At 38.7% G+C, this 27763-nt stretch overlaps 1 protein-coding gene and 1 pseudogene across 2 annotated transcripts in view; one reads left to right on the top strand and one right to left on the bottom strand.

Moving 5' to 3' along the window:
- Positions 1-1962: 1962 nt before the first annotated feature.
- On the bottom strand, positions 1963-2504 carry LOC114096255 (large ribosomal subunit protein uL13-like; annotated as a pseudogene).
- Positions 2505-5594: 3090 nt separating this feature from the next.
- The window catches only part of Aff1 (ALF transcription elongation factor 1), a 187956-nt gene continuing 165787 nt past the window's right edge, over positions 5595-27763 (top strand). For both annotated transcript variants that reach the window (XM_027939726.2, XM_071614415.1), the window contains exons 1-2: positions 5595-5820; positions 18175-18248. In XM_027939726.2, the coding sequence (XP_027795527.2) occupies positions 18211-18248 (38 nt within the window). In that variant the 5' untranslated portion in view covers positions 5595-5820; positions 18175-18210. The remainder of the gene's footprint in view (positions 5821-18174; positions 18249-27763) is intronic.

Raw genomic sequence — 27763 nt, forward strand, 5'->3', positions numbered from 1 at the left:
AGCCAAAAAGATAAATTTAACAAATAGTCTGCAAAGTTTTCTCTTTACAATAAGGAGTTGATACTGAATTCTCTTTGCAAGTGCTAGATGTGTCATATGACCAGACAAGTGCTTAAGGAGGATTTGTCTGGTGGTGCTGTGAAGGACAGATTAAACACAGGAGATAGGAGACACTGGGGTTGAGCAAGGGTGTGTAGCAACAAGTTAAAAACTCCTATGCATTATGAAACTCGTACTTGTAAGAAAAAGGGATGTCAGATCACCAGGAACCAGGTTTTCTGCAGAACATTCACGAAAAATTGACAGTTATTTTAATTATAATAATTGTGCACCCAGTTCTTCTTACAGTGGGTCACATTTGCATTTCTGACTTCCAGGAGGAATCATATGAGTAGGAATTTCTCTATCTGCCCACAATCTATGCCTGGCATTCTATACATTTTCTTACAATGGCCTTGGGGACTGATTGAAGCCTCACTGTCTCCAATCCATTTTCTCAGGGGAGCCACTGAGAAAATAATCTTTCGTAAATGCAACATGGTCAACTCAATTTCCTACCCACTACATTTAGGATAAAAGGAAAATCCCATATGTTGGCATGTAGGACTCTTCACTGTCAGTTTCTAGTTGACCTTTGTTTTCTTTCCCCTCCTCCCTCTCTCTCTCTCTCTCTCTCTCTCTCTCTCTCTCTCTCTCTCTCTCTCTGGGAAAGGGCACTGGGGACTGAACCTGGGCATCAAACATGCTAAAAGCAGCATACCACTAAATTATACTCCCAGGCCCTGTCTTATTTCTATTACGATCATATTTCTATAGCATCATAATCTTTGCCTTGAGGTCTGTTCTGTCTTAGTTTGCTTATTTTGGGGGCAGGGAACTCTACTCCCCTTCATCTGGTTTAAACTAATCCTTCCTCCTTCCTGTTCAGTGTCAGTATCCCTGTCCTCATCTACACCACCTTCGCCCAAGTCTAGGTGGGTTGTTTTCTTGTCACAAATATATGTTCAACTCTCAATTTAACTATGGTTTATTTACATTTTGGGGGAACAAAGTAATGCCCTTTGAGATATATATGCAGTCCTTTTACAGTAATATAATTTAAACTGCTAGTTTAAAGGGCTCAGATCTTGCCAGGCAAAGTGGTAAACACTTGTAATCCTGACGACATGGGAGCCTGAGGCAGGAAGATCATAAGTCCCAGGTCAGTCTCAGCAACTTAGAGGAGCCCTGTTACAAAATTTAAAATTTTAAAAAAATAATAATAAAAATTAAAGGGCTGGGGGTGTACCTCACTGGTTCAATCCTTGTCCTGCAAATAAACAAATAAATAATGCTTGGATCTTGCTGGCTACAGAGTTTGGAGTCCTTCAGGTTGGCCAAGAAAACAATTACCCACGTTGTGATGCCAGGCACATTCCTCGCCAGTCTCTCACCCCCACCCCATTTAAAAAGAATTTGTCTTTGATAACAAAAGAGAGGGAAGAAGTAAGGACACTGCCTGTAACCCCTTGGCTGCACATCTTCCCAATCTGTGCACCTCTTACACTTGATACATCAGCAGGTGTTTTCTGCCATTCTGATACCTGCAAAGTGTGGTTGGTATACAGCCAAGTGGAAAGTGGAAACAGCAACCAACCACGGTGCAGGATGCCCCTCCCATTAGTGTTCCAGTTCACTTTTTCTAATCCTGTGACCAAAATAACTGGTGGTTGTATCCATTTTCTAGAACTCTCATGAACAAGCAGGTCATAAACTGTATATACTAAACTCTTAGAGCTATCTTAAAATAACCTCCTGGAAAAACCTTCTTAAAAGCTGTGACTTCATGTGACCCCCATTTTCTAGATGACAGGCTGCCTATAGCACTCAGACAGCTATCCCCAGGTCCTCCACATCCCAGGACAGTGATGCAGAATGGGCAGGTCTATCCAAAAGTGAGACATAAAACAGTCTTTACTAGGCTCAGACCAGAAGTCCTTGGGTCTTGAGGGCCTCTGTGAATTGGTTAATTGTCCTCTTCACATTCTTTCCTGCCTGTCTGCACAGCTTCATAAGCTGTTTTTTCTTCTGACAACAGAACTTGGCCTTCTCCTTTCTCTCCTCCAGGTTGGCCGTATTACTGCCTGGTACTTCCAGTGATCTTGTGAGCCAGGGGTCCCAGGTAGGCAGACTTTCTGATAGGATTCAGACACACCACTTTGAGAGAACCAGGAATCACCATCTACTTTTCCTTATCATAGGGCAATGGGATCCCATCAAACACTCTCTAGAGCAGCCTGGCCTTGCCCTATCATCCAAAAGTGAGGTGGCGGGCATTTGTCTACTTGTGGAGGAAGGCCCGGTTCCTTAACTTGTTTCCTGTAGAAATTGCCATAAATGTTGAAGCCCTCGTAGCCCAAGACCACTACCTTCTGGTCCAGCAGTACCTGCTTGGTCACAATGACCTTCAGGTGGCCCAGGAGATGGCCTTGGCTGTTCAGTACTAGCATCTGCTCCTCTACCATTTTTGGCAGCCACCTGGACCCATCAGTCTCTAAATGTTAAGTTCTCATCCCCTTGGACTATTCAGATGTTCTGGGGATACAGTCTATGAGCTCCTCTAAGTCCCAGGGGTTTTTCTCGTTTATTTTAGAATCTTCAGTAAAATCATAGTTTAAAATTGTTAGGAAACATCCCAGGAGTCGCACATGAAGCAGCTAAAAAGAACCATCACTGAATTAAAAGGAAATATTTTATTTCCAGTACTGAAAAATAAATAAATATAAATATAAATAAATATATATATGTATATGTATATATATATATATATATATATATATATATATATATATATATATATATAAAATAAAACAAACAAAAAACAGAGACATGCTTCACCTTAGCAGAAATATAATCAGAAATAAATGTATGTAACAGGTTAAGAAAGTGCTAGAATTTCACTGACTATGCTAAAAATGTAATTGAAGAATTCCTATGGTGAAGATGAAGAGTAGATAATAAAGCTAAGTATCTGCAGCTCTGTTGCGTATTTGCTTTTCTTTCATAAGTTTGTCATAAATTTCAAAATTTAGATACAGGGTAACTATCTTTAAAATTAGCCTGCTTATTAACCATTTATATAATATGACCTGGAGAAAAGTAATGTTTTAAAAAAACTCCTTGGAGCCAGGTGCAGGGGTTCATGTCTGTAATCCCAACTACTTGGGAGACTGAGGCGGGAATGAGGCAAGTTCCGGGACAAACTCAGTAGCTTAGTGAGACCCTCCACAACTTAACTGAGACCCTGTCTTAAATTTTAAAAATAAAAAAGGACTGGTAGCTCAGTGGTAAAGAACTCCTGCATTCAATCTCCAGTACACAACAAATAAAAACTCCTTGGAATGGCTCTTCTGCCTTTTTTTTTTTTTTTAATGCTGGAGGCTGGTGGAGATCAAACCCAGGACCTCAAATGCATGTTAAGCACATCTCCAGCCCCACTTTTTCTGTATTTATTATGAGAAAATTGATTTTGATTTGTTTTTAAATAACCTGTCACCATTCAGGAAGCAAATCAATAAAAGTGCATTGGAATTGCTCATTTATTTGCTTGTTTCTTCCACCATACTGGAATCTGATGTAAACCATTCTGTCTTTGTCACTGACGTGCCACACTACTTGGCACGTTGCCTTAAAAATATTCATATAAAGTTAGTAGCAGTTGTGATGCATGCAGCCCTTGTTACTTGGGAGGCTGAAGCTAGTGGATCCCATGAATCCAGGAATTTGAGACCTGTCTGGGTAACATAGTGAGAACCAGTCTCAAAAAAAAAAAGTGTATTCATATAAATGGAAGGAACTATGATCTGAACCAGAGCTGCATCCCCAACAAGCCTTGCAACTCTAAAGGAAGAAAGAAAAAATTGTAGCAAACTTTCAATTCAATATCAATATTATTTCCTTTCTTCCTTTTTCTCAAATTTCCTCTCTTCCTTTTTTTTTTTTTAAGAGATGAGGGTCTCAGTGTGTTGCCTAGTAGTCCCAAACTCCTGCGCTCAACTTTTTGCCTCAGCTGGGACCACAAGCACATGGCACTGTGTCCAGCTCATTTTCTACATACAGTAAGTTTGGAAAAGCACTATAGACTATACTGTGGAAGATGCAGAAAGAAGAGAAAAAAGGACAACATTTTAGGTAGAAGTGGTGAAAACCCTGAGATTATGAAACATTACTATGCTTCTACATCTTTTACAATGAAATGTGTTAGTTACATAGTAAAAAGGTTAAGATATTTGTTATTGATGCAAATAAATATCAACTTGTTAGAAAACTGTGAAACTTTGCAAACACCTATCTGCTAGAGGTGACTCCTGTCCCACCATGCTCAGAGATGATCTCCAATGTTTTCATCAAAAGACACCATCAAATTTCATCAGGGACACCTTAATTAGTATAGCTGTTAAGGTAAATTAAGCCAGTCTCACAATGGGGGCATAGGGAGTAGAGAGAAAACAATTCATGGGAAATTAAGTGAAGTAGCCTAGGGTCTCATTTGGAAATGCAAAATTTATTGATTATGATTTCAAGTATGTGGACTCATGGGGGGGGGCAAAGCAATATTTACCCTCCCCCCTCCAAAGAAAATAGGAAAGAACACAGAGGTCCTGGAGGTTTATTTTTCAGATATATATTAACTTACATTATATATTTTATTACATTTAAGTAAGGTAACTTTCTTCATCCAAATGATTTCACTCATTTAAACCATTAAGCTATGGGGGTGGGGGCAAGTAGGTCATTTGATGTAATCTTTCCTCATCTCTTTCAGGGAGGAAGATGAGATGAAGCAATGAAGACTGCTTGTTGCTTTCCTTGGTTATGTTCATAGTAGGAATTGGCAGCACCTTACCTAGACTTGAAGTTTTCCTTTCTTCCTCTGGGTCAATTTGCCAAATCCCCTTATACCCATTAGAATTTCCTGGGGTTGGGGTAGTGGAAAACAAAAACCTGGAAGATAGATTCAGTTTCCCACACCACTTTCTAACTTGTGACATTGAGCACAGTTCTTATTTTTCAGCACTTCGGTTTCATTATTTGGGAAATGGGAACAATATATCTGTTTTATAAGGTTGTTGTGAAGATGAAACGGGCCTGTGTGTGAAAAGCCTTTTTTAAGCTGTAAAACGCTCCCCAGATGTTAGTTATTATCTTCTTTAAAGGGCACAGAATCTGTTCCACTTGTATAGAAGATTGCAAAAAGCCTCCTTGACACTTTTAGTCAGAACTTGACCCTGAGCTTAATCTCGCTGTCAAGCCAAAGGGTTCTTGTGTCCCACAACAGCCTGGGGCAGGGTCACCCACGCGTTCGGTGCGGTCACTGCCGTGTTCCATCCGGAGCTGCAGTTTCCTCGCGATCCTCCCACCAGTCTCCTGGGTAGGGCCGCGACGTTCCTCGCCATTTGGGTGGCGCCAGCTAGAGGGCGTGGGCCGGGGAGGAGCAGGGTACCGCAGCTCCGGGGATAAGGGGCGGGGCGGGGCCTCCCGCGGTGGGCGTGGTCTCGGCCTCCCTGCCTTCCTGGGACTGCCGGCGCGCGTATCTGGCTTGCAAGCTAGCAGAAGATCGCGCGCGGCCCCTGCGCACTCGGCCGCCTCTTGTGCGCATCGCGGTCGGAGCTGCCTTCTCGCCTCCGCTGCTCCGGAGCCAAGCCCTGCACCCGCGGCTGCTGAACCCCGGTAGGACGAGCTCTCCTGTGCTGTCTACACCCGCGCCCCTTCCCACTGCACAGGTCAGGGAAGGTGACTAGGGCGCCTGACCTGGGACAAGAGGCAAACGGGGTCTAGAAGGTAAGTGGAGCCCGGCGTTCCCTGGGTCGGGGAACCCTTTGGCCCCCAAAGCCGCAGCCATAGACTAACTCGGAAGCTGAGACGCTCGCCGCCTCACTGCCTACTTCCCAGCACGGTGACTCAAGTCACTGGCGTTCCTACTTTTCCGGTGGGAACCTTCGGGGTGAACGGGTGAAGGAAACGCAGCCCTCGCACCTCGTCTTGAAAATCCGCCAGCCGGTATCGTCCAGAAAAACGGGATGGAATTTAGGAAGAAACCCATTCTCCCTCCCCATCGTCTACAAATCAAACATTTGCCCTTGCTCCCCGCGTCTTGCGGAAAGATGTCCCGTTGTTGGAACACGGTCCCTTAGTTGCGTAATAGACGAGTCCCAGAAGTTTCTCTAGGAGTAAAAGCGAGGCTCTTCTCTTTTCCACTTCGAAACCCCTCCACCATGCATCTGGTAGGAGAAGATTAGTGGTACCGATTCCATCAAATTGTGACTAAGGGCGAGGCATGCATGGGTCTGTGGGCTGCACCCTCTAGAAAGCGAGGGGGAAAGTTGGAGGCACCTTCTGAGACTTACTTCTGGGCAGAAGAAGACTGCGTCTTAAAAATATGGGTCTGGTTAATTTCTCTTGATGATTTTTTTCCCTCTAGTGTCTAGTCCTCTGTGACTGTTGCACTGCTAGCCCTCCGACGGCTCCAGCGCCGAAATCCGCGAAGGGAGGGGGGAGGGGATTAAGTGCTGTGTGAATCATACCTTACCTTAATGGTAGTTACATTAATGCTGTGAGGGACCTTCGAGCGTCTCAATGCCCGCCCCCCCCACTAACCCCTAAATTCCCTTGCAAATAATTTTAGAAATCATCTTGGCTTTGTAGGTTGAAAATGTATCTAAATCTTCAGTCTCTTGGGGGGAAAGTCCTTACTGCCGGTGATTGGATTCGCCTTGTTTTGTTATGTTTCCATTAAGGGTAGGTGGTTTTAATCTTGTTGGTGCAGGATGGTGGCGGCGGGGGTGGGGGGGGTGGGGTGGGGTAGTATTGACTTACCGCCGTGGAACCAGACAGATTTAAAACCTTCAGTGAGAAACCGTAAATTTAAGTTGAAGACCCAGTGTTCTCTGGGACAGTCGCGAAGTGAGAAAAGCTCAGTAATGGAGGCACAGAAACATCCAGCAGAGGAGTCAGAGAGGTAAGGGGATTTTGCTTGTACAAGATTATTTCAGAGCAAGGTCATGCAGAATGCATAGAACGTAGCAGAATACCTCTGTTCGACCTACAAGGTGTCAGACTCCCCAGAATAGAGGCACACACACACACACACAAAAAAAAAAAAAAAAAAGGAAAACGATCTTTGGACTCAAGAGTCAAGTTCTCTGAGGCTTAAGAATACCTATGCATGGCCCTGTTTCAATATTTACTTCCTCTGTCTAATGTATTTCCTTACCTTGCCTTTCATCTTTAGTGGAAAAGATTCCTTGAGTGGATATTCTGGAAATAGATTCATAGGAGTATTGAAAATTCTGGACGGTTCGCCTGCTTTATTTTAAAGGTGTTGTCCCTTGCCAGTGTTTTAAAGTGTTGTATTTGAAGATAAGTATACAGAAAGGGAATGGATAAATATACAGAAATGGAAAGGAACTAAAGGATAATGTTCCCAGGAGACAAGCAGAGAATTCAAGAGAATAGATAAGTAGTAATTAAAACAAGGAAAAACCTCATTTGTAATTAGCTATTTTTAAGGAATGAAAAGAACTAAGGAAAGAAATTGGGATAGACTTGATCACTTTGAGACAAAAGGGATTGAAGAGTGGACTTTGGGGGAGAAAACAAGTTTAGATATTTAGGGACTTTTCTTTTTTCAAATATAATTTACAGGGACAATGAGGCTGGTCATGTGGGACTTGCAGATATGTTGCTTTGGATTCTTTGTCTATTAAGCTAGGAAGCATACTATTACATGTTAGAGTTAATACGTCTTATCCATTCACCGTAGCAATTGAATTTCCATCTTTGGCATCTGTCATTTGCTTAACTCTTCCACTTAACAAATACACAATTTTGACAAATCACAATGTGTTCAGTTAGAATACAAAAGTCACCCAAAGATTGAGGAAAATGACAAAATCAAGTTCGGATTATTTTAAACATCGCTTTCTTCTGCAGTATGCAGAACATGCATGCCTTTTTTGCCACCAGAAGTCACTGTTCCACTATGCGCGTAATCAGACCATATCAAAACTGGCTGTCTTTCCCATTTCCTATTTGGTTTAACTGAATTTTGAAAATTGTTGGTTGAGCCAACAGTTACTTTTTCAATTGGCTAAGATACTTGTTTAATTGGGTTTTTAATTAAACTTGGATAAGAGACTATTCAATTAAGATGTATACATGAATTGTATCTTTATCAGACACATCTACAGATTTTAGCCTTGTGGTTGTTCAAAGTTACTTTTTTATCTTGGGAGTTCAAAATAATGAGTGAAAAAAGTAAGCTTAGAAAAACAAACTTTCTTAGCATGTATAGGGTCCTGGGTCCAATTCTCAGTACTATGAAAAAAAAAAAAAAGAAAAACTTGTTTTCAATATTTTTTGGAAAACAAGTAGAAGAAATTTTGTGCTCAGTTTTGTAATTTATGCTTTCATTGAACAATTTTGCACAATCCTTTATAAAGTTAGTTGAATTATACCTTGAGATTGCCTTTTATGCTTTCACTTTTAAAAGCTAAAGTTAATTTACAAATATTTGGATAGGCATAAGACATACACTGGGATGATATACCCTAAAGATGTCTCTTAAGGTATGGCAACATGACTGGATTTTGTCTCTACTATTAAAGTCCCACATTAAAAGCTGTCTTGGGACTGAACTCTTTTATTATCTTAGATATATCCATTGAAGCTAAAAGCCCAAAGTTCCCCTATTACAAGGCTCTGTACTGTTAACTAATTTTTCAGGAGATTGAGAAAGTATGTTGGAGAGAGCACAAATTAAGGAAGTGCATTTACCATAAGTACACAAAAGTTTTTAAAATAAATTATATTTTCCTCATTAAAATATAAATTCAACCTTAGTTTCTCATCCCAAATGATATTTAATTGGTAATAGCTTTCTAATAGCCTCTCTTTTATACACAATAGGAACTTATTTAATATTGAATACTTGAATCTCAGAATTTATTAAAGTAGATTACATTAAACAATAGGTTTCACAAACTCTCTAATCCACTTATGAAAATTCTATCACAGTGTGGAAGTAAATGTGAAATATATCATTCTTTGTAGATACACATCTTTTGTTAGTGTATTAAATATTTATATGTGCACAACAGATTTATATAGATACCATGAGGCACTAAGGCCATCCGGGTTGCTAATAGGAGTTTCTGTCTTCTGCCTTAGGACAGAACTCTTTCAGTAGTATTCTCCAGGGGAAGAAAATCAGCTGATTTTCTTAAATTATCTGGCCCATTTTAAACATGACTAAGGATTTCTTGTTGGAGTGACTTTTTCCTATTAAAAGACTGAGATTATTATAACAAGTGGAGCCTGAAAGAAACAATTATATCATTAATAAAATATCTCATTTATTCCTGATACCTCACGAGTACTGAACATTTTCTATGTGCCAGAAAGTACCTTAAGCATTGAAGAAATTTTGATAGTACTATTATCAAGAAAGAGTAAGGACCCGTGCAGGTAGAGCATACATTTCAAAGCACTTCAATGTTTACCGAAAGCTTTCCTGTGACATACTATTTAAGCCTAATTGTAACTCTGAAGTTAAAGCTCATTTTCCATTTTAAAATCAGGAAATTGAGTTGAAGTTAAGTTACTTGACTCTGTGACTCAAAGCCTGGTGCCCTTTCTACTATGGTACACTGTGTTGGCTATGTTGATATGTGGTTTCCTGTTTTTCAAGAATTATAGCTTGACTTTAAAATATAAATAGTTTCTCCTTGGCTAAGTAATTCTTTCTGATCATTATGAGAATGAAAAAAAAAGTATTTTTTGTTTTGCATTCTGGATATATATTTGTGCTTCCAAAGGAAAATATTATGCAGATCTATTTAACAGACACATGATTTATTTTTCCCCACTGGAGATTCTTACCTTCCTAAAACTTAAACACAGGGCCTTACAAATGGGGTCCCTTAGTGCAAGAAATCCATTCAACTTATAAAAGCTCAATTTATAGACTTTCAAGAGCACATCCCTGTGTAAATCAGGATATTCTCATACTATTTCCTTTGATCTTGTATATACAGTATACGTGTGCAGTATCGACACTCACACTTAAAGTGTACATCAGAATCTCCTGGAAGTCTTCTTAAAGCACAGATGTGCCCTGCCACCATCAGAGTTTCTGATTCAGTATGTCTGGGGTAGTACCCAGGGATTTGCATTTGTATCATATTCTCAGGTGCTATCCCTGCTGCTATTTCTAAAACTACACTCTGAGCATCACTACAATATACAGAATACACTATAGTATAGAGAGTTTTAAAAAGTTTAAAAACATGATTTTCTGAATGCACAGCTTGAATTTTAATTTTTGACATGCTACTGCTACTTGTTAGCTGTCAGACTTCAGGCAAATTACTTTTCATAGAGAACTGTGAAGTCCAAAGTTTCACCCTACTTGCAAGCAAACAAGTTAACGTGCCACAGTTTTGAGGACTTCTAGGTTAGAAAAGAGTGACTTTGTCACTCAGAATAGCTATAGCCAGAGTATCAACAAGTTTTTACACTGGTTTTCTCAGGAGAGGGAATATTGCATTATAGAAGAGGAACCCCTAGATTAGGGAATCCCATCTTTTGTAATTGAAAGTAAGCATGTCTCTCTATTCCTGCCCTTTGCTCTATTTTCCAAGGCTGGACAAGCATCCTTTTAAAGATGAGTTTGTTCCAAGAAATTTCTTTAATGTCTTCAAATTTTAAAATGCACTGTATATTTCACCAGCCCATAAGAAATGAGGCAAAGAAAATTTCTACCAATATTCATGTGTTGTTCTTTGTTTTTTCAGCTACTTTATGGTTACCCAGAACCACGTGACTAATCTTGTCAAGTGGGAACAACATGTCACTTCACTCCTGAAGCATTTAACTAGTTCTCCTGCCTCACTGACACTGGGGGTTGAGTGGGCCTTGTACATTCTAGGCAAGTGGTATAACACTGAACTACATCCCCAGCCCTTTAAATGACTGTAGTAAGATCTTCTAACATGTTGAGTTCTCAGTATGGAGCAAATCTTCCTTCCCTCCTCCCTACCCAAACACATCAATATGAAATAGACATAGGAACATGGAATAAACCTTTGTTCTCTCAAGATACAGAGATTTTCCCTTATAGCATATCCTAGACTATTTTCACCACATCCAGTGTCCATAGGGCCTGTCTACCATAGGAAAGCTAATGGTTATTCATTCAAAAAAATATAAGCTCTGAGGATATATGTGTAAAAGCTGGATATGGAATCTATGTGAAGGGGTGCACACCTGCAATCCAGCTACTCAGGAGATTGAGCCAGATGATTGAAAGTTTGAGGCTAGTCTAGATAATTTAGTGAGAACTTGTCTAAAAATATGAAAGAAAGGAAGGAAAAAGGGGGAAAAAAGGAGCTGAGGATATAACTCAGTAGGTCAACACTGTTGTTGTTCTACCCAATACCCATTCTTGTTTTCTTTCATTGTTAAGATAACCGTAATTTTGCATGGTACCATATTTGTTCAGCCTTAGATGATTGATTCTTTTTGTTCTCAGCCAATAATGATTTGTATCCTAATTTCCTGCTTCCTTGGAAGCTAAAAAAATGTCCAATATAACCTAATTCTGGTGGGTTTTTTTCCCCCCAAGGTTTTTTCAAGACAGGGTCTTGCATTGTTGCCCAAGTTGGTCTTGAACTCATGAGCTCATATAGTCCTTCTGCCTCAGCCTCAGATTAGTTGGGACTACACATGTTGTTTTAGTCTTTTTTTTTTTTTTCCCCTGCTGGGACCAAAATACTGACAAGAACAATTAGAGGAGGAAAAGTTTATTTGAGGGATCACAGTTTCAGAGGTCTTAGTTCATGAATGGCTGGCTCCATTGCTCAGGGCCCAAGATAAAGCCCATCATGGTAGAGGAAAGCAGGTCAAGACATGACCACCAAAAAGCAGAGAGTGAATGTTCCACACTTCAGGGACAAAATATATACCCCACAGGTATGTCCCCAATGACCCCCCTCCTCCAGCCATATCCTACTTGCCTACAGTTATCACCAAGTTAATCCCTATTGGGGATTAATGCACTGATTAGGTTAAACCTCTTGTAACCCAGTCATTTCATCTGTAAATTTTCTTCTACTGTCTAACATGTGAGTTTTGGGGGAGTCCCTCATACCTAAACCATAACAGATATGCATCACCATGCCCATTTGGGTAGCCAAGGGTTTGGGGAAGAACTTTCCTTTCCTGACAGAAGGATGACACAGCCATATCTTTCTGCTCTTCTTTTTTTGCCTTGTACATGAATGAAATTTCTATTTGGCGGCAGTCTTTTATACCTTAGATGACAGGCCTGAAGACAACATGGCAGAGCAGAAAGAGCTAGAGTATCCAGTGCTGTCATTGATTGGCTAAAAGCATACCAGGAGCCACCTTCTTCTAAATTTGCTATAGGAGAAACATAAACTTTTATTAAATAGTTGCTATTTGCAGCCAAACCTATTCCTAACCCACATAATGGGGATAATGGAATGGAGAGTTGGTTGGTGGGAAAGTACGGTTGAGGGGACATTACAGTGTTACATTAGGTTTGAGAATCGAGAAAGGCTTCTCTGAGAATGTGTCTTTGAACTGAGAACCAAATGGTGAGAGAGGAAGTCAACAAAATATGGGATGTGTACTTGAGTGTGGGCAGCACCAGAATCCCATGGAATAGGCTTTGAAGTTATTTTAGTCAGCTTTTTCACTGCTGTGACCAAAAGACCTGACAAGAACAATTAGAGGAGGAAAAGTTTATTTTGGGGCTCATAGCTTCAGAGATCTCAGTCTATAGATGGCCAATGCCATTTCCTTGTCCTGAGGTGAGGCAGAACATCATGGTGGAAGGGTGTGGGAGAGGAAAACAAGCTGAGGACATGGCACTAGGAAGCGCAAAGAGAGTGCTCCCTCGCCACAGACAAAATGTAAATCCCCAAGGCACAACCCCAGTGACACACCTTCTCCAGCCATACCCTACCTGCCTACAGTTATCACCTAGTTAATCCGTTGAAGTGGGTGAATTCACTGATTAGGTTAAGGCTCTCATAGCCCAATTGTTTCACCTCTAAATTTTCTTGCATTGTTTCACACATGAGCTTTTTTGGGGACATTTCCATATATGAACCATAACAGAAATGGAAAAGTGATACTTGGGGGAAATTGTGTTCCATTATGGATTTCAAAGTTTGTGAGGTCTAGGTAGTATAGGAGAGCTGGAGGATCTGTAAGTGCTTAAGCCAGTTTGAGATCTTGGGAGATTATAATCTGGTTGGGGTAGAATTCTGGAGAATCAGACTAAATTAGAATGTATGACTCATGACTCACCCTGACACATTGCCTGTTACCAAGAGAATGTTACTCATGGAAGGTATGTTTGGATAAAGGGGAAGTAGAGAATACCAGAAACTGACCAGTCCTAGAGTTCTCTGGCCTCTGGACAGAGTAGTTTTCCTCATTCTACTTTGGAAACTAGGTCATGGTCATGGAACTTTGAGACCTACCTAGCTCTGTTTATCCCACTGAAAGCTTCCCTGGTATGGAGTCTCCTGGGCATGTGATTTGGTTGACGAAAAATAACTAGAACAACAACAACCATTTATTGAGTACTTTCCATGAGCCAGTCATTGTGCTGAAAAATTTACAAACACTATTTTATGAAAACCAACAAGAACCCTATGAAGTCCCATATACTGATGCAAAAGCTGAAGAAGACTTATTTTCTAATGTCCTGAGTTGCAAATCAACCTTTTACCAGCATGTCACGAAGATTCCTGAGAGTAGTTTCCCCAGAACATCCTAGATTTTGGAAGTATTTAATGACCTGTGGCAGAATATTTGAGAACAGTATCCTGAATCTTTCTTTATTTCTTTTCTTTTCTTTCTTTTTTTGTACTCTCCCTTATTTTTCTTTCTTTTCTTTATGTATATGGTGTGAGTGTTCATTGTAAATATAAATGTGTATGTATATACATATAAAACACTTAAGTGTTCTTACTTTGTTTTCCCTGCTATTAGGGGAAAAAAGCACTTTGGTATACATGACAATTTAATTTCCAAGCAAATTTGTACTGCAAGGGGGTGGAAGGACTATAGAAGGGTCTCCTAAGAAGACATGACAGGGCATATCCCTAAATGAAATATAATCTGTTACTTACATAAAGTTTAATGTGGATATGGCTGACTTCAATAATATAATCAGATCAGCTATTTTTTGAAGACCTGTGTTTTGTCAGTGTGCTAGACATGTTAACTGGGTGATATAATTTACTCTTCTCGGTAACTGTAGGATAGGAGACCCATCTCCATTTTGCAGATGGGAGCAGTGAGGCCAACAGAGCCTAACTTGCCCACTTTGGTCTTGTGATCTTCCTTCTGCTCTACAGCACCACTCTGTTATTAAACAGAACCACGTGAGTATTTTTCCTGCTTTCTTAATAGGAGGATTTTTAACTGTCCTCAGTTATTACTCTTCTTTCTGTATAATCTAGTAAAATTGATGTAAAATATATATAAATTTCAGTATGACCTTCTGATTTCAGTATTTGTAGGACAGCACCGCCCCCCATATTTAAAGAAAAAAAAATAAAGCTTTATACATTGATAGATTTATAGATCAGATTAAAGGTTTGTAGCATTTACAGCATAAAAAAGTGAAAATGGCTTTTTACATCTCTGCACTGGCCTTCTCACTCAAATCTCTTCTTCTTTTTCTAGAGGAGCTACTATTAACAGTTGAGTGCATGTTATTCCAAACTGTGTGGGTGTGTATGTCTATGGTGTTATGCATAAACTTAAACATAAAAATAAAGCATTTTCTTTTTTAAAACAAGTGAGCTTACATTGTGCATTTTATTCAGATATTGTTTAGGTAAGCCTATCTGTTTTTTTTTTTTTTTTTTTTTTTTTATGTTACATTAAACCTCATTATGAGGCACCATAATTGATTTAGCTGTTTTTGTGATGATAAGCATTAGGTTGTTGCTAGTTTTCTTTCCATTATAAACAATATTTTACTGTACCCACCTCATTATATACTGTGTGACTGTGTATTTTTTTTTAATCCCCTGAGCTACATTTCCAGCCCTTCTTATATTTTGAACCTTCTTATATTTCTCTAAGTTGTCCTGGCTGACTTTGAACTTCTGATCCTCCTTCCTCAGCCCCTGGAGTAGCTACCATGCTTAGCACATGGCTATATCATTAAAGAATGATTCCTTGAAAAAGAATTGCTAAACGGAACCATATACTAAGTTCCTTTCTTAGGTTTTTGTTTTTATTTTTTACAGTGTTGGCCTTGCTACATTCATTTCTTAGTGGTGGTTTAGAAGAACAATTTCCTGACTATGATAGGCCTCCATTCTAACCTAACCTTATGATGAACTGCATGGCCACCCCCATGGAGCTGTGCAAATCATACTTCAGGCCCTTCACAGCTTTTCATAGGCTGAATTTGGTCTTTCCTGTAAGATAAGACTCAATAATCTGGTGATACAGCCAGCCTACCCCTGCCTTTGTGGGTAAGTCTCCTGCCTCCCAGCCAAGTAAGGGATTTGAGTTGAACAGACAGGCCCCTCAGGGACTGTGGTCTCTTTCACTTTGTATCCCAGCCATCTACCTAAGAAGCTGTGCTCCTCCTGAGTGGTGAGACCAGAGGTTTGCTCATTCCTTCAGTCTTCTATTTATCAGTTTCTCTAGGATATTTTCACTACAGATCTACATGGCTTGCTGCTCACTTTCTTCAAGCGTTTTGTTGTGGTTTCTTGTTGGTGGTTGGGGAGAGTACTTAGAATAGAACCCAGGAGAACTCAATCACTAAGCTACATCCCAGCCCTTTTTATTTTTTACTTTGAGACAAGTTCTCACTACATTTCTGAGGCTGGCCTTGAACTTGTGATCCTCCTGCCTCAAACTCCCCAGTTACTAGGATTACAGGTGTGTACCACTGTTCCCAGCACTTTCTTTAAGTCTTTGTTCAAGTGTTAATATTTTTTAAAAAATCAACCACCTTATGTAAGATTTCAGTACACTACCTCAGTTGCTCTCAGGCATTCTGGCATTCTCTGTGACATCTTTTGGCTTCAAATATATATGTAAGCTCAGTGTGGCAATCACTTTTTCTTCACTCTTATTCTTAGTACCTCGTTTAGAGCAGACATTTAGGAAATGTCTGTGGGTTCAGTGAGTAAGTGAACACACACATGAGTTCAGGACCCCTCTCTCAGATTAGCACCCACCAATCACACAACCTGCCTCCTTCCTGGCTGTTGTCACTCTCACCAAGGAGCTCTCAGGGTGTTCGCTTTCAAACAGGTTGGGCATCATCATTAGGAGGGTCAGTTGGGGGACTGCCATAGGGGACTCTTCAGATGTCTTTACAGAAGTGTTATGAAGAATAATGCCAACACAAATGCAATAGTATACCATTGATTGCTTACTGTGTGCCAGCAAGTAAGAGCAACTAGGGAAGGAGGAAAGGAAAGTAAGCTATTAGCAGGGAGGAAAGGGGGTGGGGAGAGGTTAGGAATATAGCTTAGTGGTAGAGCATTTGCCTAGCATGTGTGAGGCCCTGGGTTGGATTCCCAGCACAGCAAATAAATAAATAATAAAACAAAAAAGGTGAGGTAAAGAGATGGAGAAAGAGAAAAAAATAGAAAGTAAGTGTTGGGGGGAAGGAAAGAGAAAATGAGTAGGGATTGAATTGGAGAATTTAGGGAAGTTGCCTAGGGCCACTAGAGCTATTTGCAGAATTGACTCCTAAACATGGTTGATCCTAAAAAACTTAAAAAGCTCTGCTAGTGTGAATTTCTCTAGAATATTTGTAACATTCATGTTGCAGTTTTAGGGAGAAGAGATACAGTAACAAATGCTATCTACCAGAATGGAAACATTGTAGTTAGCAACTTATCAACTTAAAAATTTCATGGAGAAGGAGCTATAAGGCCTTATCAGGAGCCGAGAATGGAGCTCTGTAGGGTTGTATGCAGTGATTTTTCCTTATATGAAATTTTAACAGCCTTGTAATCCTAGCAGGCTGTAAATCTTTAAAATGATTTCAGCTTTCATGTAGTATTGCCATTTTGTACAGTTTGTTAAATCTGTACTTAGATATTTTGGCAATGTATCTTTGCTTTAAGAATATTTGAAAAGAAAAAAATAGAAACTATGTAAAACAAGTTCAGATAAATGCAGCAGGTTTGCAAATAGATAAAGAGGGGAAAGGAAACAGCTGTTGATAGTTGCTAGTTATAAAGAGAGTTGTTTCTAGAGGTATATAAGAGTATTGGGGCCATTTGCCCAGACTGGACAACACTTTCTTTTTTTCAAAATCTAGTCTTGTTTTGAAAGAAAGTTCAAGAATCTTATTTATTTATTTGTTTAGCATTATTAAGTACCTCTTATGAGTGGAAGTAAAATCTTAAAAATGGATTGTTACTTTGTCCTAAGTTTTTTTGGATTTTTGTTTGTTTTGATTTTGTAGTGCTGGGCGCTGAACCACTGAGCGACATCCCCAGCCCTTTTCATTTTTGATTTTGAGGTGGGATCTCAAAGTTTTCCAGACTGGTCTTGGACTTGTGATCCTCCTTCCTCATCCTCTGTAGGAGTTGGGATTACCCATGTGCACCCTGATCTGACTGATTTACCTTTTTTTTCTTCTTCTTGTGTGAAGATCAACTCTTAATTTCCTCTCTTGTATACTCAACATTCTTACCTTTCTTCTTAATTTTATTGAGGATGCTCACACACCTGTAGCCTCAGGCAAATTACTCAAGACTGATTCTCTTATTTATAAAATGGGGTATCGGTGTTTTATCTTGCAAGTTTACTGTAATATTTACATGGAAAAAAAATCATTTCTAAAAGGGCTTAACACAATGCTTGGCAGAGAACAGGAGATGTTATATTTTCTCCTCCTCATGATAAGCTTCTGCACATTTTTTCTTTTGGAAATGGTTTTGAGTAGTGGCCTCAATTAAAAGTGTATTTGGCCTTTGATATAAGCTGTTTGTTCATACAACTTGGCAGTTGGCAAAGAACCATTTTCTAATTCAAATGAGAACTTTGAATTCTGTCTCCAAGAAGGTTTCTTACAGGTCATATGTTCACAAGCTGCTGTTTCTCTTTCAGATGAACAGACCAGCCATTTTCCACTGACTGGCAGGGATGGCATTCACTGATAGAGTCCAAAGCAGTGGCAGCAGGTAAGCATGGAATCTATGATTCAGAGCATGATCATATTTAAACTTAGATTCAAGTTTTTAAAGAATAAGTCTGTTCCTTTTCATTCTTTTGCAACTTCAGAACTCTCTAGAATAGGAAAGTGTATGAAAATGTCAGTTTTCTCTCCCTTGAGTCAAATCTGTTAAGACTGTCTATCATTTTTTGGCAGGGGTGAGGGGATGGGGGTGGTACTGGGGATTGAACCCAGGAATGCTCTACCACTGAGCTACAGCCTCAGTCTTTTTTATCTTTTGTGACAGGGTCTCATTAAGTTGTCAAGGTGGTCCTTAATTTGTAATCCTCCTGCCTCAGCCTCCTGAGTAGCTGGGATTATGGGTGTGCACCACTGTGCTCCTGTTTCTTTTTGTTTGTTTTGTTTTTGTTTTGGGGTGGGGGAAGCTGCGGATTGAACCCATAGGCTCATGTGTGCTAGGCAAGCACTGCTGCTATCTAACTCTTCCAGCCCCATATTTTCTTTAAAGCAAACAATTTCTTGTGTTTCTTAATTCATTTATTTTAAATGTGGATGTTAGATCAACTTCCTAATTCTGTGTTCAAGGTACTGTTCCATGTTGCACTCACTTGGAAAAATGAACACATTTAGCATCTGCTGAAACAAATATGATAAATCCACCTCATTATGACAGTCTTGGGACCAGGGATTCTGTAATATTTATATCTTGCCTCTTTCACATCTCTCCTTTCTGCTCTGCACACTCACTTCAGAGCCTTCTTGGATGTACTGAGTGTTGACTGTGGAGAGAAAACTAATATTCTGAATTTCAAGAATAACTCAATGACATATAGAATTCATAGTATCACCAATTAGTTTTTACCCAAGCTATTAGTTGTTTAAAAACATATCAAAGTTTAGTGCACTCCCTGTGATCCCAGCCACCTGGGAGCCTGAGGCAAGTAGCAAGTTGTAGGTCAGCCTAGCAATTTTCAAGGCCCTAAACAATTTAATGAGACCCTGTCAAAATAAAAATACAACAGACTGGGATGTAGCTCAGTGATAAAGCACCACTTGGTTCAATCCCCACTACTCCCTACCAAAACAAGTATCCAAGTATAAGAATTGGAAACTCAAAACTTGCTCAACTAGTTGTTTTGATTTGTTTTAAAGAGACAGGGTTTTCTCCATGTTGCCCAGGCTGGCCTGGGACTTCTGGGCTCCAATGACCCTTTTGCATGAGCCTCCTGTATAACTGAGACAATAGGTAGGCACCATGGCACTCAGCTTCAACTAGTACTTATTAATAGATTTTGTTGTTGTTATTGATGTTGTTTTTAATTTTTTTACATGATAGTCGAGTATATTTTTAAATATAAAGCAAGTATAACTTGTTCCAATTTAGAATCCCGTTATTGTGGTTGTACATGATATAGAGTTACTTTGGTCTGTATTCATATTTACGGAAAAGAAAGATATGTCTGATTCATTCTACTGTCTTTCCTGTTCCCATCTTCCTTCCCTTTCCTTCATTTACCTTTCTCTAGTCCAGTGAACTTCTCATTTTCCTCTCCTTTGTTGTGGGTTTAACATCCACTTATCAGAAAGAACATTCTGTCTTTGGTTTTTGGGGATTGGTTTATTTTACTTAGCCTGATATCTCCAATTCCATTCATTTACCAGCAAATGCCATAATTTCATTCTTCTTTATGGCTGAGTAATATCCCATTGTGTATATATACCACATTTTATTTATCTGTTCATCTGTTTGTAGGGCACGTAGGTTGGTTCCATAGCTGGGCCATTGTGAATTGAGCTGCTATATACATTGAGTGATTATATCGCTGCAGTATGCTGATTTTAAGTCCTTTGGTGGTATTTTGGGGGGGAGGGGCAGGTACTGAGATTGAATCCAGAGGCATTTAACCACTAAGCCATATCCCCATCTCCAGCTCTTTTAATTTTTTATTTTGAGACCGGGCCTCACTATGTTGCTGAGGCTGGCTTTGAACTTGTGATCATCCTGCCTCGACCTCACATGCTACTGGGATTACTGGCATGTGCCACTGCACCCAGCTTATTAGTAGATTTTTGGTGCCTGTAATTCTGAACTGTCCTAGAGACATTTCTACTTCCTTCCTGAAGGAAATTCTTCAGTTTCAGATGGTCCTGATGGGACTGCTGTGGAACTTGGTGTGTTCTCTTTCCCCACCCTAGGGAAGGCATGAGACCAGGCTGCCATTCCACATCCCCCTGGAGCCTGGGAAACCCTGTCGTTATTTGCCTTTATGTTTGTTCATAATGTTCAGTTACACATAAGTTTTAAATTTTTATGTAGTTAAATGTCTTGTCCTTTATGGATTCTGGTTTTGATTGTGCTTACAAAGGTCTTTCCTACTCCAAGATTGTGAAAATAATGGCATGTGTTCTTTGCTGGCATTTGTGTGATTTCATTTTTTTGCATTTAAATCAGAACTTGTAAGCTGGTGGCCTGTGGGATGAATCTGGTCAGCATATGGGTTTTGGTTAGCCCTTCACAACATTCTGAAAGAAATTATCTGCCAGTGTTTTTATATAACAAGCTATACTTCTATCTTCTCTTGAAATTTTTTTTAAGATCCAGCAACACTAGGCCTGCATTGCTGTACAGCAGTGCTCATAATTGAATAGCTGTAGCTCTTTTTGGTAGGACATAAGCTTTCTGATTCTGAGCTTCAGGAGGAACTTGCCATCAGTTCTTATCAGGTGTGCCAGATGATTCCCTCCAATCTACAGATGGACCAGAACTCCCACCTGATTTCCTCCTGTGGACATGTGCTTTATCAGTTCACCCAGAGAGACTTGAAGTTAGAGAGAAAAAAAAAAAAAAAAAGTTGGGAAAGTACTGATACTTGCCAGTGCGTTATAATTCCCGCACAACCAGATTCACACATGGAGTTCTTGGCTTTCTTAACTTGCAACCCATTTTACATTTTAGGATTTTTAGTATTTTACTCCTTCTGTAAATCTGTGATTAAAATCTTGTGTCCCCCACCACCACCCCATTTCAGTGCTGGGAATTGAACCAGGACCTTGAGCATGCTAGGCAAGTGTCCACCACTGAGCTACCTCCCCAACCCCTGTATTTAAAGTCTTTAGTGTATTTTGTAAATTTTCATAATAATAAGACCATTAAAAGATGAGGGATATTAAGGAGCCTTTTTTGTTGTTAAAGTGAAAAGCTAGCCAGACGTGCTCACACACCTGTAATCCCAGCAGCTTGGGAGGCTGAGGCAGTTCAAAGACAGCCTCAGCAACTTAGTGAGGCTCTAACTAACTCTGTAAGACCCTGTCTCTAAATAAAACAAAAACAAAAAAGGGCTGGAAATGTGGCTCAGTGGGTAAGTGCCCCTGTATTTACCCCCTAGTACCAAAAAAAAAAAAAAAAAAAAAAAAGTGAAAAGCTAGATAATAATTTCAACATAACTTATCAAATCACCTCTCTTTTCTCCATTTAATTGAATGCTGTGTTTAAATTCCATTACATTCTTTGATCTATCGTTGGAGTCTCTTTTGTTCCATATATTGTGTCTTCTGGCAATTGGCATACTGTTCATTGTTGTTATATATCTTAATAATCTTTATCAATATTTTTTCACTTTTAGAATTTTCATTTCATAGCTCTTCACATCTGATTGTATTTCCAGATATTCTCTTCAAGTCACTAGTCTTGAAAAACTATTCTAGAAAAATTATTGGTGTTCCCACCCCACCCCCCACCCCCTTCAGTGCTGGGAATCCAACTCCGGGCTTTTTGCATCCAAAACGAGTGCTCTAATCACCAAGTCATACCCCTTCCCCCATGTTTGGCATTTGGATTGGGTCCCTTTGAATTCATCTATTAGAGAGTGGACTTCCATAGAATATTATATCTGGAGTCTTCTTATAGAAGCACCTAGATATCTGATTGGATTAAAAATTGGGCATAGGTGAGTAAAGGGGATTCTGGTGAATGAACCCAGGGCCTCATGCATGCTAGGCAAGCACTCTACTAGAGCCTCATCTCCAGCCCAGATGGGTGAGAACTTCAGAGGATGAAGACATTTTGTCTTTCAGCTATAAGATTTTTGTAGAGGTTTGATTTTTTTTAAAGTTTCTAGTTGTTCAAATTGCATCCAGTGTCTTTTCTAGTGGGAAAAAAAAATCAATTATAATAGTTAAGAGAATTATTAGTGGAAAAGATTTAAAAGATGTTTTGTATTACATGTATTTTTCTGTTGTTGCTCATTATTTTTTGTGGCTGTCCTTGCTCATTATTAAGTTGAGATAAGTAATTGCCCTTTGTAGTAACATTCTAACAACTTCAGCGTTATTTTTATTTTCATTACATTTATTTTCCTAGCTCCTTACCTCCCTGGTATGCTACTTTTCACTTTAATACCTAGTACAAGTGATAAGCTAAGGGAAATCCTAAATAGAGGTCTATTTTTAATATATACCAGTAGCTCAATTATGTAAATGTTTAACCATGATAGGTATTGAATTGTTAAGTAGTTATGCTGGGTGCGGGGTGGACATCAAGTTCATGTGGAACTTTTCCACAATGGGACATACATGAAAGAAAGCAGATGTTTATGGAGCATGCAACTCTAATAGCTCAAAGAAAATGAAAGTCTGAGTGTGAACCCCTACTTGCTTAGGGCTACATAGAAAGTCATAAGCATGAACAGTACTAATGTAGTGTGCAAAGACAATATTTGTTTTAGTTTTAGTTTTTGTTTTAGTACCAGGGATTGAACCCACAGGTACTTTACCATTGAGCCACATCCCCACTCATCATCATTATTATTATTATTATTATTTTATTTTTTGAGACAGGGTCTCATTAAGTTGCTGAGATTAGCTTAAAACCTGCTATCTTCCTGCCTCAGCCTCCCAAGTTGCTGGGATTAATAGGTGTGCCACCACACCTGACTTGATTGAGTTCTTATACATAATAGGCATAGGCATATTTTGATTTTCGGATTTATGAGCATTAGATACCATTGAATGTGAGCTCACTTAAGTTTCCTGTACTTTCCTTCCCCTCCTCTTTCTTTAATTCTTTTTGAAAATTGTTACTGGAGTATAACAGGCTGAAAAGAGCAGGCATTGTAAGTACTGTTCAATGCATTTTCACAAAGTGAACACACTTGGTAACAGATTAAGAAAATACAATACCAGCTCTCCAAACTCCCCTCTCCTCTTTTTCAGCTGCTCCCTCCCTCAAAGTCACTACTCTTCTAATCTCCAGTTTCATATATTTGTTTTGCCTTCTTTGGGAATTTTATTTTATTTGTCTTGGTACCGTGATTGAACCCAGGGGTGCTCAACCACTGGGCTACATCATCAGACTTTTTTATAATTTATTTAGAGACAGAGTCTCACTGAGTTGCTTAGTGCTTTACCAAATTACTGAGGCTGGCTTTGAACTTGCAATCCTCCTGCCTCAGCCTCCTGAGTTATTGAGATTAGCAATGTGTACCACTGCACCTGGTGGAATTTTCTTTAAAATAATCATGTAATATGTATTCTTTTCTTTCCATGCAATTCAATATTATTTTTCTCCTATTTGTTTAGTAATTTTAAATATATTCATAATAATATTTTATATTAATATATTACTTTTATAATCAGTATTAAATATTTTTCATATTCTCTTTTCATCAACTTTTCAGTCTAATCTGATAATATTATAATCCCAACTCTTTCTTCTACCTCATCTTCTACCTCGAACTATTACTTCAGCTTTCAGTTTTAAATTGCTCAGATTGATGACATATTTTTTATAATTATTAATTATATATTATTAATATAATAATTAATATAATAATATAATATATATAATAATATATAATATATAATATATATTATATATATTATATATAATATATAATATATATAATATATATTATATATAATATATATTATATATATATTATATAATATATATAATATATATTATATATAATATATATTATATATATATTATATATAATATATATAATATATATAATAATATAATATAATAAATAATAATAATATAATTAATAATTAATTATATATTATTAATTATTAATTTATATTTTATTTCCTTGCAAACTTTGTCTTATATTGATAACAAAAGATGGAAAGCCTGTAACCATTACTTACATGGTTTTGATCAAAAAGCAAAACAGTAGCCAAGCATGGTGGTGCACATCTGTAATCCCAGCTACTAAGGAGGCTGGGGCAGGAGGATCACAAGTTCAAGGACAGCCTGGACAACTTAGTGAGACCCTGTCTCAAAATAAAAAATTTTAAAAAGAAGAGAGCTGGGCATGTCGCTCAGTGATAGAGTGCTCGTCCAGCATGCCCAGACCTTGGGTCCAATCCCTAGCACCCCCTCCCACCCCTGCCACAGGAAGCAAAATAGTGTCTTAGGATTTCATGTCTCTGTGTTCAAAGTCAACCCAAGTATCACTTGAAAGAGAAGGTTCATATTGATAAGGACAAATGAATTCTTGAGTAAATGGTTCAAATTTATGCCTTGTTTTAAATCACTTCATCTTTTAACAGTGTTTTGTTTTTCTGGGGTTTCTAATTTTCTTTTTATTGAACAGAGCATGCCTTTTTGCCATTTTAGTAGCCTGTTCAACTTCTAACCCTTCTGTATCAGTTGCTTGAAATCTCTCATTTTCTTCTTTGAATCTTAAATTTGACCAAAGTGTGTGTGTTAAATTACCTTCTGAAGTTGGGTATGGGTCCTCACAGCCAACGTGCGGCGAGAATTCGTTCTGGGAAATGCTTGCAGGGTGACTGGGAGAAAACATGTTGAGGTAAAACAAGAGAATGAAGGACATTTCAATAAGCCTGTACTACCAGACAGGCTTTGTCTTCTGCCACCAGGGTGGGTACTTCTTATAAATGTTGTAGGAGATCTGCTGAAATGCTTGTCAGTATTTGGAGGGGAACTGAGGGACTGAATTTTGTGAAGCATGGCTCACTTTATAATATGGCACCTTTAGAAGCCTTCTTTACCTAGGAGAGTCTGAAATAATGTTTGACTCTCCTAATTGAGAGGAGCCTTCAATTAGTGAGGAAGCTACAAGGTGTTAAACAGATTAACACCTATTATATGGACAGATTTCCTTTGTGTGAGTAAATCAGGGACTGAATTTCCAGATGCTTACCAAGGAGATTAATGGCTAAAGACCATGTTTTCTTGAAAGAGTGATTGGCTTGGGCATTGTAAATAATCCGCACCTGGAATTGTGAAATGGGGAAATAAGGAGGTTTTCCTGTATTTTCCAAGTGAAGGAGTTTGAGATATGATTTTTACAATCAGTCATGCTTCTTATACAGAATGTGTGTTTTCTTTATTTTGGAAAGTGTTGCTGATTGGCAGGTATGTGTTATTGCTATGTGTAGCTTCAGATCCTCAGATGAGACACTCAGTTTAATGGGTTTAGAAGCTTGGTTTTAGGCTTATTTCAGATCTGAGGAAATCACTTTTGAAATTAGGTATTTTCCAAAGAGACAGTTAAAATTGGGGTGGGGTGGCAAAAAGATTAAACTATAGAAATAGTAATTTTCCAGTAACACCTTCAATCACATGTCAGATTGGAGCACAGCTGTGTGTGAGAATCTGAAGCCAGTTTGTGTTGAAACCTCTTCTCTGACATGGGTCATGTGGTTAAGTTGACTAACTTTTTTTTTTTTGGAGGGGGGGGGTACTGGGGATTAAACCAAGGGATGTTTAACCACTGAGCCACATCTCCAGCCCTTTTTGGTATTTTATTTTGAGACAGGATCTCACTAAGTTTTTTAGAGCCTCGCTAAGTTGTTGAGGTTAGTCTCAAACTTGTCATCCTCCTGCTTCAGCCTCCTGAGTCACTGAGATTACAGGCATGCACCACCTTCCCAGGCTTTGGCTAACTTTTAAAACCTCCTTACAATAAGAATAAGGAGAATAATGATGTGAATGCCATCACAGTATCTGGAACATCATCATTCCTCAGAAAATGATTAACTTTCCTCTCAGGTCATGATGGTAGAATGGTGGGCTTCAGGGGAGTCAGTAGCTCCCTTAGTTCTCCTTGGAGAGAAAGGGCTTTGTTTAAAGGCAACTCTTTGGAATGAAGGGTTTCCTTTATGAGCTGCTCTAAGAATAGCACTGATAGGAAGGAGAATGAAGGAGAAACAAACCTTTCAGAAGGAGACATGAAATACAGTTATTTGCAGGGCATATGGATACACTTAAAAGGTTTTTACTGTGGTCTAGTTTGCATTTAATATTGGCTATGGGATTGTCCTAAATACACACAAAGAACTATAAGAAAACTCTGCTACATAGCATGTACTCTTTTACAATTAGCATAGTCATCTTTAGAAACAACAGAAATTTAATTGGGTATAATTTTACATGTTGTTTTAAGTACAGTTTAATCATTTTTAGTAAATTTACTGAGTTGTACAGCCATCATGGCAGTCCAATTTTAGAACATTTCCTGCAATTCAGTAGACAGAATTACCTGTTTACAGTTAATCCCATTCCTACCCCCAGCTCCAAGTAGCCATTAATCCATTTAATACTTTTGTTTCTTCTGGACACTCCATATAAATGTAAATGTAGTCATAGAATATGTAGGGTTTGTGACTGGCTTCTTCCACTTAGATCTCTCAATCTTTATTCATGTTTTACCACAGATCAACTTTTTTTTTTTTTTTAAATGCTGGATTTTGAATCAAGGGGCCTCATATTTACTAGGCAAGCACTCTATCACTGAGCTTAATCCTCAGCCCTTTATATTTTATTATGAGACAGGGTCTCACTAAGTTGCACAGGCTGGCCTCAAACTTTTGATCCACCTTCCTCAGCCTCCAGAGTCAAGTTGCTGGGATTACAGGTGTGCACCATAGCACCTGGCTTTAATTCCTTTTTATTGCTGAAAAATACCATTGTATGGGTATATCATCTTTTGTGTATTATTTACCTGTTGGTAGACATTTAGGTTGTATCTCCTTCTATTTCCTATTATGAATAATGTTACACATATTTTTATATCTTTTGGATAGATATTTAGGAGAGGAATTGCTTACTTATAAGGTAGATGTGTTTAGACTCATCTTTACATTTTTTTAGTCTTACAAGTTAATGGGCCCATGATGCAGTTTCAAATTCATTTCCATGTGGCTTTTCTCTTGGCCTTCAGCCTGAACTTTCTACTAATACAAGCAATTGGAGAGAATGAATTCATATCCATTCAGTGCCTTCAGTATAATGGACACTATCCAGGCATTTGACATTTTACCACTTTAGGTGAGACCTTGGTTCAGGTGATAATAAAATGGACATTGAGTTGCTTAGGATTATATCATTTTTGTTGGGATATTAATTTTATAGTGTCTTCATGTGAGAGATATCCTTTCTCTATTATTTGAGACTGGGTCTCCCTCTGAAGTTGTAGCAGCTATCCTCCTTTGGAATTTGTGAAACAGGGCTAGAAAGAAGAGAATTTCAGTTCTAGTTCCCTCACATGTTTC

This window comes from Marmota flaviventris, chromosome 7 (assembly GCF_047511675.1).
Source record: "Marmota flaviventris isolate mMarFla1 chromosome 7, mMarFla1.hap1, whole genome shotgun sequence".
In the NCBI taxonomy this organism is placed as follows: Eukaryota; Metazoa; Chordata; class Mammalia; order Rodentia; family Sciuridae; genus Marmota; species Marmota flaviventris.